The sequence below is a fragment of the Saimiri boliviensis genome, chromosome 1, assembly GCF_048565385.1.
Source record: "Saimiri boliviensis isolate mSaiBol1 chromosome 1, mSaiBol1.pri, whole genome shotgun sequence".
NCBI classification, from domain to species: Eukaryota; Metazoa; Chordata; class Mammalia; order Primates; family Cebidae; genus Saimiri; species Saimiri boliviensis.
The window spans coordinates 137,488,828-137,503,758 of record NC_133449.1 but is presented as its reverse complement, the minus strand read 5'-3'; the positions used below and the strand labels follow the sequence as shown (position 1 = coordinate 137,503,758).

The 14,931-nt window shown below is 41.1% G+C and overlaps 1 protein-coding gene across 4 annotated transcripts in view; it reads left to right on the top strand.

The window, feature by feature from the left end:
* The window catches only part of WWOX (WW domain containing oxidoreductase), a 1,146,684-nt gene that overhangs the window by 52,206 nt on the left and 1,079,547 nt on the right, over window positions 1–14,931 (top strand). For all 4 annotated transcript variants that reach the window (XM_039475359.2, XM_074404819.1, XM_074404815.1 and 1 more), the window contains exon 5: window positions 12,169–12,275. In XM_039475359.2, coding sequence (XP_039331293.1) covers window positions 12,169–12,275 — 107 coding nt within the window. The remainder of the gene's footprint in view (window positions 1–12,168; window positions 12,276–14,931) is intronic.

The window sequence follows — 14,931 nt, the reverse complement described above, 5'->3', positions numbered from 1 at the left end:
ATTTGTCTCCAGTGTTTCACAATTATAAATTAATAATAACAACCCATTAGAAATTACGGGTATTGTAAGCCCCAACTCCTTTGGGCATCTTAATAAAAATGATAATTAAAACCATAATTTACAGTAAATGGGGACACTGCCCAAGTACATCCACAATATGGAGAAAATTAAAAAACTTCAACCAGAAGGAACCTTCCTGGTATCGGGGAAAGAAACTGCCTTGTTCGTGGCTCCTACTTCCCTGGAGCTTTGTCACTATTTGTAGGGACAGGGGTCCCACCTCGATGTTTTTTGTGCCTGAGGATTCCGTGGGCAACTCTGTCCCCACCTGTCCAACCGACCGGTGAGTCTCATGGGGTGTGACCGCCTGCTCTGACCGTCTTCACCACCACACCCAAGCCAGTTCTCCCTTTGTGTTCCCCGTCTCGGTAAACAACTCACCAAGCTCACCACTGGCTCAGGGGTCACCTTGGATACCTAGACTTACACAGTCACTGGCTTTGTAGATTTTTTTTTTTTTTGCTTCCAACGTGATTTTCTAATTTACACCTTGAGCTGCTCAGGATAAGAGGGCACCTCATCCATTCCTGGCTGGTCACAAGGCCACAGTATCTTGAGCGAGTCCATTTTGACCACTGGAGGTACCGTAAATGGATAAAATAATAATATGAATAACTTATGGTGTTTACCCCCTGCCTAGATCCACAGGCTCCCGCCACCTGCAGAGGCGTCCTGCAGTTTTCGCTTGCTGCATGGAGTTTCATCTCCATTGCATTCCTGCGATTTATTCACCTGGAGCTGGTCACCAATCCTTGATCGTTTTTTGCCAAGCACCCTGCCTTTTTGCTTGTCTATTTCGTCTTTATCTCTCATTCCAATGGAGTTCTTGGCCCAGAGTTTCTGCTGCCACTCAGTGACCCTTGTGACATGCAAAGGCGCTTGCACTTTGGGTCCACCCTCCTGCAGAGTCCTGAGCCATTACCCTTGTGCTTCTCTGTCCATGCAAAGCCAAGTGCTCCCGCAGGGTTTTCCAAGGCATAGCTAGCATCCTAATATTCCCATGCTTGTCATAGAAGGATTTGCTGTGGTTTAAATAAAAAACTCAGCCAGGTCAGTGGGAAATGTTCTTTGAGATTCAGTGATTCAGATGTGAGCATTTGGACTGAGGGTGTTCTGTGGTAAGGCTTGAGTCATGTCTCTAGCAGTGATTTTTTTTCTGGATAACGTGCACTGAGCCTCAGGTGCCTGCAGTGGCCCGGCGGGGAATGCCCGCAGCCCGGGTGATGACCGTGGCCAGCATGACCAACTAGAAAACCCAAACCCCACCTCTAGCTGGCCGTGGGTTCTCAGCTAACCTGTTACCAAGTGGGACTGGAGACTCAGTGTGCTTGCACCGTAAGCTTTTTCAGAGAAGCTGCACGTCTAGCTTCAGACCTGTGATCTCCCCAGTGTTGTAACGCTGGGAACTGATTCAAATTAGAAAGGAAGAAAGGAAGAGAGGTTGGGAGGGAGAGAAAGAAAGAACAAGGGAAGAAAGAAAGGAGGGAAAGGAAGGAGGAAGGGAGGGAGAAAGGAAGAAAGAAAAGGAAGGAAAGGGAAGAAAGGATGGGCAACACCGAACAGGTCGTTGGGCCTGACTTGTCCTCTGAGCATCAGTTTGTGACCTCTGTTCCAACAAATGAAAATGATGTAAGATAGTATAAGATAAGCACGTATTTAAATTACTTTGCACCTTTCCCATTTTATGAAACTTGAATGTTTGTGTTGAAAGCTTCAAACCCAAGACGGTGAGATATGAAGCCTCCACGGCCACTTCATTTTTCTGATTGGATCTACTGTAGCAAGGGCTAGAAAAAGTGATGCAGCTCATTGCTTTAAAACATCTTTGTTTTCTCGGTATCATTAGGTTTAAATATTCTTCGGAACACACCCTTGCCATCTCTATGCAGTTAAGCTAGTTCAATTTAAACATTGTCATGAAGTTAATTTTTTATAAGATGAATCAGGTTATTAAATTTAGGAAACCATTGCCTTCATTATTTTGCACAAACTTTGGCACTCTGCAGAATTGGCTTAGGACTACTGCATTTAGCTAATTAAACTGGCCATCAGCTGCAGTATTATGAGAGTGAGGGATGCTATTCTCATGGGCTTTATCCAGGACATTTAACAGTAGGTAGCTTTATTAAACTTTTTTTTATATAAAACTCCACACTCTAGAGATATGGTTTACTATAAAAGTGTTATTGTCCTTCCTGTTAAACCATCATCTTTTGAAATAGCCACGCTTTGTTTCTGCTCCAAAGGCAATTGTAAAGGGTAAGAAAATGGAGTTGTCTATTGCAGCTTTTAAACGTAGACTAGCAAAGGGTAACGCATTGCTTAGATAAAGGAAGGTGTAAGAACCAGAGTGTAATTTCACAAGACACAGAGACAGATGGCTTACCCATAACTACAGCCAGGAATTCTCTAAAGGAGACAGGGTGGAAACTGGAGCCTGGAGCCTGTTGCTGCTGACTTGTCAGATGTGCCCTTTGTGGTAATAAAAAGTCCTTTGCTGTGGGTTACTTTGTCAAGTGAGATAGGATGACTTAGCAAGTTTGCTTGGGAAAATACAATTCTGTAGAAAAACGGCATGCTTCCCCCTCAACATACTTTTTGGTGGTGTCATTCAGATCTATGGTGAGCGGTATTTTTGCAGGATTTTAATATTTATTCATTATGGCTGGGCGCAGTGGTTCATGCCTAAAATCCCAGCACTTTGGGAGGCCGAGGCAGGTGGATCACCTGAGGTCGGCAGTTCGAGACCGGCCTGGCCAACATGGAGAAACCCCATCTCTACTAAAAATACAAAACATTAGCTGGGCGTCATGGTACAAGCTTGTAATCCCAGCTACACAAGAGGCTGAGGCAGGAGAATCGCTTGTATCTGGGAGGCGGAGGTTGCAGTGAACCAAGATCGCACCATTGCACCCCAGCCTGGGCAACAAGGGTGAAACTCTATCTCAAGAAAAAAACAAATTATTCATTATTAAAAAGGAAGAAGAGGGCCATCTGTGTTGCAGTTTAAAACAGCTTGGATTGTTTTAAAATAGTCCAGAACTGCAGCCTATTAGCAGTCTACAAGAACCGTTTTTACCTTCAGCAGATATTTATTGAATCCTACTGGGTGCTAGTCTGGCGAAATACAGCAATGGGAAGGTGCAAGGCTCAAGCAGCTCACTGCTAACCCGAAGAAACTGAATAAATAAAGCTCTGGACAGGGGCACAGTGGCTCATGCCTGTAATCCCAGTGCTTTGGGAGTTGGATCACTTGAGGTCAGGAGTTCGAGACCAGCCTGGCCAACATGGTGAAACCCCATTTCTACTAAAAATACAAAAATTAGCCTGGAGTGGTGGCACATGCCTGTAATCCCACCTGCTGGGGAGACTGAGACACGGAAATCGCTTGAATCTTGGCGGCGAAGGTTGCAGTGAGCAGAGATTGCAGATTGCATCACTTCACTCTAGCCTGGGTAACAGAGTGAGACTCTCAGTCAATCAGTCAGTCAAGCTCTGGATCCTGCCTGGTGTTGTGTTATATCTCTGCTTCTCAATCTGTTAAAAATATTGCTGCTAGTGAATGACTAAGAATGTGTTTACTATCATTTCCACTGTTACATCATTTTTTTTTCTTTTAATGCCCTGGGGTGAAAATGTGAAGAAAGATATTTCTGATCATTGCCTTGACCTGGAAATTTCAAAGGGACCCAGAGTCCACCATTTCCTCCAAGATCTGGGTGTGCGAAGTCCCAGTCTCACAAGTGCGGTTGTTCTTGGTCACTCTAGGTGGTTTGCATATGACTGTCAGCATCTCATTAGCCTGATTGATGGGGCCAATCAGTCAGCAAGACTTCGTCCCATGCCTGTTCCCAGCCAGCTGGACTCTGAAACCTGGCATTTTACTTCTCTCTCTTTCCCTAAATGATTTAGGTGTCTTTTGTTCACCGGTGATAAGGGGTGACATTGGCATCACAGGTAAAATGAGTAAATTTGAGATGATTTTCCTCTTGCTTTAAAGCCTGGAGATACAGCTTCAAACACCTTTTACTACACGCGCACCCAAGGGGAGGCAAACAGATTTACGTGTTAAATACTTCAGATTTGAAATCCTTTGTGCCTTCTTTCAGCATCTGATTTAAGTATCAGAAGTCATCTTTATGTAGTAAGTATTTTGGAATATGGAATTTGGCAAATTCTCAAATAATTTTAGATTGTCTCAACAATGAGGTTAAATTGTGCTCTGGAGCCCATATTTAGACAAATAAGATGGTGTAGGCTGGGGCTGATTTCTTTGAATTCTGGTTGATATTAAAGCCATTCAGTCCTTGGGTTGCCATTGGTCGCACATCTAGGAGCAAATTTTAATTTTTTTAGTCATAGTGACTGTACTGGATTTGGTAGGTCATACAAGTTGGAGAAGAGGCATAGAACACCAAAGATTTTGCCAGAAGCAGTCAAGTAACATTTGTTTTCCACCTACTGTGGTTGCATTAGTCTCTTAGTATATGTTGACTACTTATTCCCATTTTACAGAAACGATAATGGAGTTTCACATGGGTTCAAGGCGTGACCTTAGATCTCACTGCTTGGATGTGCTTAGAATTGGCATCAACACAAATGTGTCCAACTCGAGTTTTCCTCTGTGCTATGCTGACTTTCCTTGAGAAGTAGTTGATGTAAATAGACTGTTCTCCATGAAAATTAGGCCTATGGAGGTGATATGAATGAATGAACTTTACTAGGCTCTTTCATATGGTGATGTCAGTAAGATAATGATAAGCTGATTTTCCATGCATATTAACATTATCTTGCAAACACTCATTTATGGCCTTTTGACATGGATTCGGCTGAATTGCATTCTGCCTTCTTTAGTAGAATTGGCTAGTGTGTTGCTGTACTCTATAGGGTCTTCCACCATAGCTTACAACATACAGTATTTTTCAGTTTAGAGCAATGGATTGGGGTTCAAGCTCTGGATTAGACTCCGTCTTCTTTTTTCTCTTTCCCTCCCCTCCCCTCTTCTCTTTTTTCCTTTTTTGAGAGGAATTTTAATTATAGATTCTTTTTTTTTTTTTAACCTATAGAGAACTTTTCAGTTTTTCATTTCTTCTTACAGCAACTTATTTGTAGTGGTTTTCTAGGAATTTGTCTTTTTTACCTGTATTGTACACTCACTGGTATAAAGTTGTTCACCGTATCTTAAGATCTTCTTAGGGTTCATAGAACTGTAGTCTTTTTCTTTATGTTTTGTTTTTAAAAACAAATTTCAGGTCTGATTGACATAAAAAAAGCCGTATATATGTGATGTATAGAACTTGATAAGTTTGGAGATAAGTATATACCTGTGAAATCATTATCATAATTGATAAGTGCACGGTCCAATGTGGGCACAGTGCTGTATGGCAGATTTCGAGGGCTTTTCCATCTGGGATACCTGAAACTTTATACCCTTTGGCTAATACCTCCTTGTTGCTCTCTCCCCCGAGCCCTTCACAACCACCATTCTATTTTTTGCTTCTGCAAGTTTGAGCATCTTAGATTCCTCATACAGATGGTATCATATAGTATTTGTCCTGTGTCTGGCTTATTTCACTTAGCATAATGTCCTCCAGGTTCATCCATGTTGTTGCAAATAGCAGAGTTTCCTTCATTCCTAAGGCTGAATAATATTCCATTGTGTGTGTGAGTGTGTGTGAGTGTGTGTGTGTGTGTGTGTGTGTGTGTGTGTGTATACCACATTTCCTTTATCCATTCATTCAGCAGTAGAAATTTAGACTTCTTCCATGTCTTGGCTAGTATGAATAATGCTGCAGTGAACATGAAAAGACAGACATATTGTTGAGATCCTGATTTGAGTTCCTATGGATATGTATCCAGAAGTGGGATTGCTTGATCATAATGCAGCAATTTTTAAATCTATTTTTAATTTTTTTTGAGGAACCTCCATACTGTTTTTCATAACGGCTACACCAATTTACAATCTACTAAGGAATGTTAATTTCTCGTGCACAAGGGGTCTCTTGTTTCTACATCCTCAACCAACACTTACCTTTCATTTTATGAGAACCATCTTAAGGTGTGAGGTGACATCTCACTGTGCTTTCAATTTGCGTTTTCCTGAGGATTAGTGATGGTGAGCCCTTTTCATATAGTTGGCCATTTGTATGTCTTCTTTGGAGAAATGTTTATTCAGTTTCTTTACTTGTTTTTAAAATCTGTATGGATGTTTTTTCTTTCTTTCTTTTCTTTTTTTTTTTTTTTTTTGACTGTTGGGTTTTAGGAGTTCCTTATGTATTTTGGATATGAACACTATCAGTTATGTGGTTTGCAAGTATTTTCTACTGTTGTGTAGCTTGCCCTTTCAGTTTCGTGATTGTTTTCTTTAATGTGCAGAAGCTTTTTAGTTTTATGTAATCTCACTTGTCTAGTTTTGTTTTTGTTGCCTGTGCTTTTATTTGACATAATGATGTCGTTTTGTTCATCCCTGATATTTGTCGTTTGTGCCCTCTCTTTCTGTCTCTGTCTCTGTCAGTCTTGCTGGCCCTTCGTTGATTTTCCTAGTTCTTTCAGTTAACAGACTTTTGACTTCTTTTTTGCTCAGTATTTTATGTTTGTTTTAGATTTATAAGTTTTTCCTTCCTCCTGTTATTTCCATCCTTCTGCTTTCTTTAGTTTAATGTGCTGGGTTATTTTCCTAATGTAATGGATGCTTAGATCATCTTTTCTCTTTCCTTCCTTCCCTCCCTGCTCCTCCTTGCCCCTCCCTCCTTCCATTTCTCTCTCTCCTTCTCTCTTTCCTCCCTCCCTCTTTCTTTTCTTCCTTGTTCCTTCTTTCTTTTTTCTTCTTCTTCTTCTTCTTTTTTTTTTTTGACAGATTCTTACTCTGTCACCTAAGCTGGAGTGCAGTGGCATGATCATCCTCCTGAGTAGCTGGGACCACATGTGTGCACCACCACGGTCAGCTAATTTTTTGTAGAGATGGGATTTTGCCATGTTGCCCGGGCTGGTCTTGAACTCCTGGGCTCAAGTGATCTGCTTGCCTTGGCCACCCATATTGCTGGGATTACAGGATGAGCCACTGTGCCTGGCCTTCTTTTGAATAACTGTAGTTAATGGTATAGATTTTCTTTTAACCATGGCTTTAGCTATACTCTTTAAGTTTGTATATGTGTTTATAATTATTGAGTTTAAAATATTTCCAACTTTCATTATAATTTTTTGAACCATAATGTTTTATTTATTTATGCATATATATGTATAAATAAAGGAGAATTTTCTGCGATCTCGTTATTGGTTATAATTCCATTGCAGTCAAACAGCATGCTTTCTAATTTTAATCTTTTAAAATTTGTTGAGACTTGCTTTTGGCTCTGCAAATCGCCAGTTTTGGTAAATATTCTTTAAGTACTTAAGTATATTTTGCTGTTGTTTTCTGTGTTTAGCATATTCAATTATTACCAGTTTATCAATTAAGTTGTTCAAATCTTCTATATACTTTGTGTTTGTCTGCTTATTTTATCTGTTACAAAGAGGGATATGTTAAAATCTCCCACTATAATTGTTAATTTCTCTATTTATTCTCATACTTCTGTTAATATTTGACATATATGAGAGGCTCTCTTATTAAGTACACACAAATTTAGAATTGTCATGTATTCTTGGTGGATTGAAATAATGAAATAGTCAGTACTTTCTCTTGTAAAACTTCTTGCTTTAAAATCTTCTTTTTCTGAAATTAGTATAGGTATATCAGATATCTTTTGGTCATGTTATATGATATACCTTTTCTGTTCTTTTACTTTAATTGGTTTATCGTTATGTTTAAAGATACAAAACATAATGTGCATTATTTTATAAAGAGTTATGTATATTCATGTTTTCTTCAGTCTGATAAACTTTTTCTTTAAATTGCTATCTTTAGGCCATTTATATTTAATGTAATGACAGATATATTTGGGTTTGGGCTGAAATATACCACCATATTGGCTTCCTGTTTAACTTATTCTATATTCTTCTTTCCCTTCTTTCTGTTCATTTTTTTTCTTTTTCTCCCCCTCTCTCTTTTTCTTTCCTTTCTTTCTTTTATTGAAATTGAGACAGGGTCTTGCTCTGTCACCCAGGCTGAAGTGCAACGGCATGATCATAGCTCACTGTAGCTATGACCCTTGGACTCAAGCGATCCTCCCATGTCAGTCTTCTGAGTAGCTGGGACCACAGGTGTCCCCATCTCACATGAGTATTTCTTTTTTAATTTTAATTTTTGTAGAGACAGATTCTTGTTATGTTGCCCAAGTTGGTCACAGTGATCCTCATGCCTTGGCCTCCCACAGTGCTAAAATGACAGGCCACTGTACCTAGTCATTTTCTCCCCTTTCTTTCCTTTTTATTAGTCTATTTCACTTCTCTAGTAGCTTGTTAAATTTGTAGAGATTACAGCTTGCATCTTTGACTTATTAAAGTCTGATATAAATCAGTATTATATCACTTCCTGGTCAAGACAACAGCCTTAGGATACTTTACTTCCGTTACTCACCTCCTAGGTTAAGTGTTATTATTATGATTGATATGGTAATTTTTGCTGTGTATTTTTAAAACTCACAGAGGTTACTAGTCTTACCATTTAGATCTTTCCATATCTTTACCCTTTATGTTGCTCTTTGTTGCTTTCTGCATCTCTGGGTTTATAACTAGGGTCATTTCCGCCTGCCTGAAGAGCATCCTTTAGTGTTTCCCCTAGTGTAGGTCTATACATGACACTAGGTGTAGTGAAGGTGATACACAAAAAGCAGCTTTCATTTGCTTAAAATTTTTGTTCTCCTTCTCCTTTATTTTTCAAGAATATTTCACTAGATATGGAATTCTGAGATGAAAGTTCTATTTCTTTCAGCCATGGCTTCCATCATTTTCCTGAGAGGTATGACTACCAGTCTTATAGGTACTTGTCTGTACTTCTAAAACTATACGCAGTTTTGGCTGGGCGCGGTGGCTCAAGCCTGTAATCCCAGCACTTTGGGAGGTCGAGGCGGGTGGATCACGAGGTCAAGAGATCGAGACCATCCTGGTCAACATGGTGAAACCCCGTCTCTACTAAAAATACAAAAATTAGCTGGGCATGGTGGCACGTGCCTGTAGTCCCAGCTACTCAGGAGGCTGAGGCAGGAGAATTGCCTGAACCCAGGAGGCGGAGGTTGTGGTGAGCCGAGATCGCGCCATTGCACTCCAGCCTGGGTAACAAGAGCGAAACTCCGTCTCAAAAAACAAAACAAAACAAAACAAAACAAAACAAACAACAAAAAAAAACTATATGCAGTTTTTAGCAGTTTTACTGTGATGTGCCCTGCTTTGACATGTATGTGTATATATGTGTGTCTATACACACACACGTACATGCACACATGTACACATACAGATATATGCTCACATATATATTTCTGTGGCTTACACACAAATAATTAAATATATGTATGTTTCTGCTTGTGGCTTGCACATATATATATATATATATATATATACACACATAATTTTGGACACACACACATTTATACATATACGTGTAGACACATACCCATATATATTTCTGCTTCTGGCTCAGGATACTTCTTGAATTTGTGGCTATGTATCTGTCATTGATTTTGTAAAATTATGAACCTTTCTGTCTTCACATATTGCTTATATCCTAATCTATTGTTTTACTTCTTTTGGGACTCAAATTTCATGTATGCCTAAGAGCGTAGGAGATCAAGTTGAGCAATGAAGAATAAAAAGCGTAGGAGAATTTGTTTCACATGTCTCTTACATGCTTTGCTTTACTGTGTTAGTTATTTTTTTCTTTTTATCCTTCACTTTTGATTTTTTAAGCTTGTTTTCTGGTTTTCTTTTCTTTTTTTTTTTTTTTTGAGACGGAGTTTCGCTCTTGTTACCCAGGCTGGAGTGCAATGGCACGATCTTGGCTCACCGCAACCTCCGCCTCCTGGGCTCAGGCAATTCTCCTGCCTCAGCCTCCTAAGTAGCTGGGATTACAGGCACGCGCCACCACGCCCAGCTAGTTTTTTGTATTTTTAGTAGAGACAGGGTTTCACCATGTTGACCAGGCTGGTCTCGATCTCTCGACCTCGTGATCCACCCGTCTCGGCCTCCCAAAGTGCTGGGATTACAGGCTTGAGCCACCGGGCCCGGCGTTTTCTGGTTTTCTGAATCTTGTCAGCTGTGTCTTGTTTTCTGTTAACTGTGTGTTGAATTCTTTTTTTTTTTTTTTTTTTTTTAAATAATTTTTAGGACAGAGTTTCACTCTGTCGCCAGGCTGGAGTGCAGTGGTACAATCTTGGCTCACCGCAACCTCCCCCTCCTGGGTTCAAGCGATTCTTCTGCGTCAGCCTCCCTCGTAGCTGGGAATACAGGTGTGCTCCACCATGCCCAGCTAATTTTTGTATTGTTAGTAGAGATGGGATTTCACCATGTTGGCCAGGATGCTGTCGATCTCTTGACCTCATGATCTGCTCACCTCTGCCTCCCAGAGTGCTTGGATTATAGGCATGAACTACTGCGCCCGGCTGAATTTTTATTGTGTTTAAGTTTCAGAATATCTATTTGATTTTTTAAAATTGTTTCCAATTCCCTGTGATAATTCTCCATCTCGCCTTTTTCTTCCTTGAACTCATCGATCAGAGTTTTTTTAATCACTGTTTCTGAATAACTTGATTAGGTAGATCTCCTGTGCATTTATTTCCATTTTATTCCCCTCTGGCTTTTGGTCAAGTCTTGTTTTTTTGTATGCTTAGCTATTTTGTTTGAGTGTCTCAGATTTTATATGAGTATTTGAAATAATTATAGTGGTAATTTGAGACTCTAGATAAGTATCTTCCTCCAGAGAATATTTTCTCTTGCTTCTGGAAATTGGACAGATAGGGACTGATCACTTTAATCAAACTACTAATTGAAATTGCCTGAACCTGAGTTTCTACTCATGTGAAGGCTGGACTATCTCTTGTTATTACAAGGATGGTATATCTCTTTAGGATCCCAGCCAAAGGTTTGGTGTATTTACTACGGCTCGTTCTTGGTGGGTCCTGTGTGCAAATTTGTGTCTTTTTCCCTGTTAGGAGATTGCCAAAAGCTCAGCCCGTCTTCTTAGGCTTCCAACCACTATGTTTGGAAATGAAATATGCCTTGCAGGAAAAATGCTGGCCTTGCAATTTTTGCAGATCTTGGCCCCCAGAATTCTCATAGTGCCCTTTTGATGCCTTCAAACAGATGTGTGTGTGTACACGTGTGCACGTGTGTTATTTTCTGCAGCTTTTCTAATTGTTCTCAATAGAAAATGGGTCTAAGAAACCTAGGTAACATTGGTGGAAGCAGAGGTGCTGGGAGCATTACCACAGAGCAGAGCATCATGTCCTTAACGTGGGCAAAGGATCTGGTCATTATTGATGGTTAAGTGGCTGGACATGCCATTAACTGTTCTGTGGCTCAGTCTTCATCTTTGAAATCACTGCATCCCTAGGACAAGTTTTCTTACCATCACAGTGTTGACAGTCTGGGCCAGATGGTTCTGTGTCATGGGGGGCTGCCCTACTCATCGTAAGATGTTTTGTAAGCAGGGCATGGTGGCTCACACCTATAATCCCAGTGCTTTGGGAGGTAGAGGCCGGCGGATCACCTGAGGTCAGGAGTTCAGGACCAGCCTGATCAACATGGCGGAACCCCATCTCTACTAAAAATACAAAAATTAGCCAGCGATTATAGGTGTGCTGGTGCATTCCTGTAATCCCAGCTCCTTGGGGGCTGAGGCAGGAGAATCACTTGAACCCGGGAGGTGGAGGTTGCAGCGAGCCCCTGTTGCACCGCCGTACTCCAGCCTGGGTGACAGAGCAAGACTCCGTATCAAACAACACAAAACGATGTTTTGTAGCATACCTGGTCTTTACCCACTAGATGCCAGCGGGACTCTGCCCCACAACTGTGGCCACTGAATATGTCTCCAGACCTTTGTGCCTGTCGCCTTGGGGTCAAAATCTCCCCTGGTTGAGAACTTGGGGTGATGTAAACGGTGCTCCGGTAAGGGCCATTCAACATGACTCACTGTGTGGATGCCATGTTTTCTAACGGTGACTTTCCTTTACCCCACAGGGTTCGAAACTGCCAAGTCTTTTGCCCTCCATGGTGCACACGTGATTTTGGCCTGCAGGAACATGGCAAGGGCGAGTGAAGCAGTGGCACGCATTTTAGAAGAATGGGTAAGTGTTCAACTCTTCTTTGTTTTTTTTTTTTTGTTTTTTTTTTGTTTTTTAATTGTCAGATACACATGCCGGGCTAACCACATGGAGATTTTAGTGCAGCGTGTAGTTTATTGCTCTTGGAATCATGTCTTTATTTTTAAAGTCATCTTCACTTTGTTTGCTTTGTGAATGAGAGCATGAGCAAGCCCGTTACTATCCATGCATTTGTTTATGGTTCATTGTCAGTGTCATCTGCCTTATTAATCAGGGGTTTGAGAATGTTTACTCGTTTAACTCATTTATTAAGAAAAATAAAACGTGGTGACCGCCCATCATTGCAAGTCAGAGACTGTTATGCTTGTGGTTTTTAAGATTAGAAAGAAGTAGGTTTTAACCCTATCTCTGATTTCTTACTTTTCTCTCCCTGTATAGAAGTTGATGTTGACACGTGTCTACGTAGATATTTATTGAGGGCTGGCATTAGTCTTGGGACCAAGGAGTTAGTATCAAATGAAACAGAATCCCTGCCCTTGTAGGCTTACTGTCTAGGTAGGAAAAATAGATCATAATCAGATTTAATATTTCTCATGATGTCAATAAATAAAGAACCGTAAAGCAGAGGAACGGAGGGTGAGTGACAGGGGGAGCATCATGGAGTCATCTGCAGGAAGCCCTCCAAAGCTGTGACATTTGATCTGAGACCTGAAGGAAGTAGAGGGAAGCCATGCAAATGTCAAGAGAAGTCCCCTCTTAGCAGTGAGAACAGCATATGCAAAGGTGCAGTGGAGAATTCAGGGATCATCAGGGAAGCTGGTGTGGCTGGAGATGAATGGACAGGATAGGAGAGGGGCTGCTGGGGATGGGTCTCTCTGAGAGAGTGGTGAGATAGACATTAGAGGGTTTGAGCTAGAAAGTGATGTGAGCTGTTTGGTTTTTTAAACATCACCGGACTTCAGCATGAGTCTAGACTGCATTCATTCACTTTTCATTCATTCGCATGTTCAGGAAGTGCACCTCTGTCACAGGGGCTGGGGTCTTCTGTGAAGGACAACAGACATTCGCCAGTGTCTTTGTAGCGCTTTCAGCCTGTTGTGGAAGACAGGTTTAGTCAAAGAAACATAGATATTAATGTAAACTTGAACAAACAGTGAGTGGTCCTACGAAACAGTGTTCATGCCAGGGAGTTGGGAGATGTGGTTAACCTAAGATCTCAAGAAAGACCTGGGGAGGGTAGAGAAGGGTCAGGTTGGGCATGGGGATGGCAGGCGCAGAGGCCCTGGAAGGATGAGGAGGAGGAGGAGACAGAGCAGCAGGTTTGTTGACAGAGCCTGAAGTGGGCTGGATAAACGCTGAGGAGGCCGTCTTCATTTTCTGAATGCTGTGAACGATTTCTTGCCATTTGGAGAAATAGACCACAGTGTACTGAAGAAAATTTCTGGTATTCTGGACTGAAAAGTTATGAAAATAAAGAAAAGGAACATTTATTTCTGCTTTTTCAGTATGTTTATGATGAAATATTGGGAATTCAGTATATTTGAAATAAGCCCTTGTCTTGAGCTCACTGGACTTATTCTTTTGGGTAAAATTTAAAAAAAAGGAAACAGAGCCTTTTTTTTTCTTCTGATTATGTTAGTGTCTTTCTCGCTAATGTTAAAAAGTAATCATCTCTATTAGGTGGGATGCTGGTAATCCTTAGAGATGTATTGAGGAGAGTACAAGTAAGAGCGCATGCATCTTATTTGAGTTGACATGCAGAATGGGAAGGTAGAAAATGAAATGGGAAAGTCGTTCTTGGTCCTTCTCTTGAAAGATAAACGTTATGAACTCTTTTGTATATTCCAGAAAAGGGTTATATGTACCAGCAAAAACACTCACATACTGTTCTGTACTTGGTTTTTTTTAAACTTAGTAGTCTAGGAGATCTCTTATTAGTGCACATAGATCTGCTTCACTGTTTTAACTGCTGCGTAATATTCCGTCACGTGCCTATGCTATAACCAGCCTTCCCTTTGGTGGCCATTTAGGTCATTGGCATCGTTTTGCTATTTGTTATTCCAAGCAGTGGTGTTTGACACTTCTCACTTGTATCAGTCCTTCTTACAATGTCATGTGATACTGGGTCTAAAGTATGCTGCTGTGAACATTCTTTATTCACACTTTTGTGAGGACACACCTAGGGCAGAATCTTAGCAGCGAACTCTTTGATTCAAAGGGCATATGCGTTGTAAATTTTGGTAACAGTTCTCCAGTCATTTTCTTTTTGTTTTTTTTTGAGTTGGAGTCTCGCTCTTTGGCCAGGCTAGAGTGCAGTGGCGCGATCTCGGCTCACTGCAAACTCTGCCTCCCAGGCTCAAGCAATTCTCCTGCCGCATCCTCCTGAGAAGCTGGGACTACAGGCGTGTGCCACCACACCTAGCTAATTGTTGTGTTTTTAGTAGAGGTGGGGTTTCACCATGTTGGCCAGGCTGGTTTCAAACTCCTGACCTTGTGATCCACCTGCCTCGACTTCCCAGAGTGCTGGGATTACAGGCGTGAGCCACTGTACCAGGCCTCGAAGTCATTTTCTTATCTTGTCGCTCCAATTTCCATTCCCACCGACGGTGTAGGTACGTAACTGTTGAGGGCTTGCAGCGTTCTTGGGACTAGCAGAAGGGCATGTCTGAATTGCAGAACT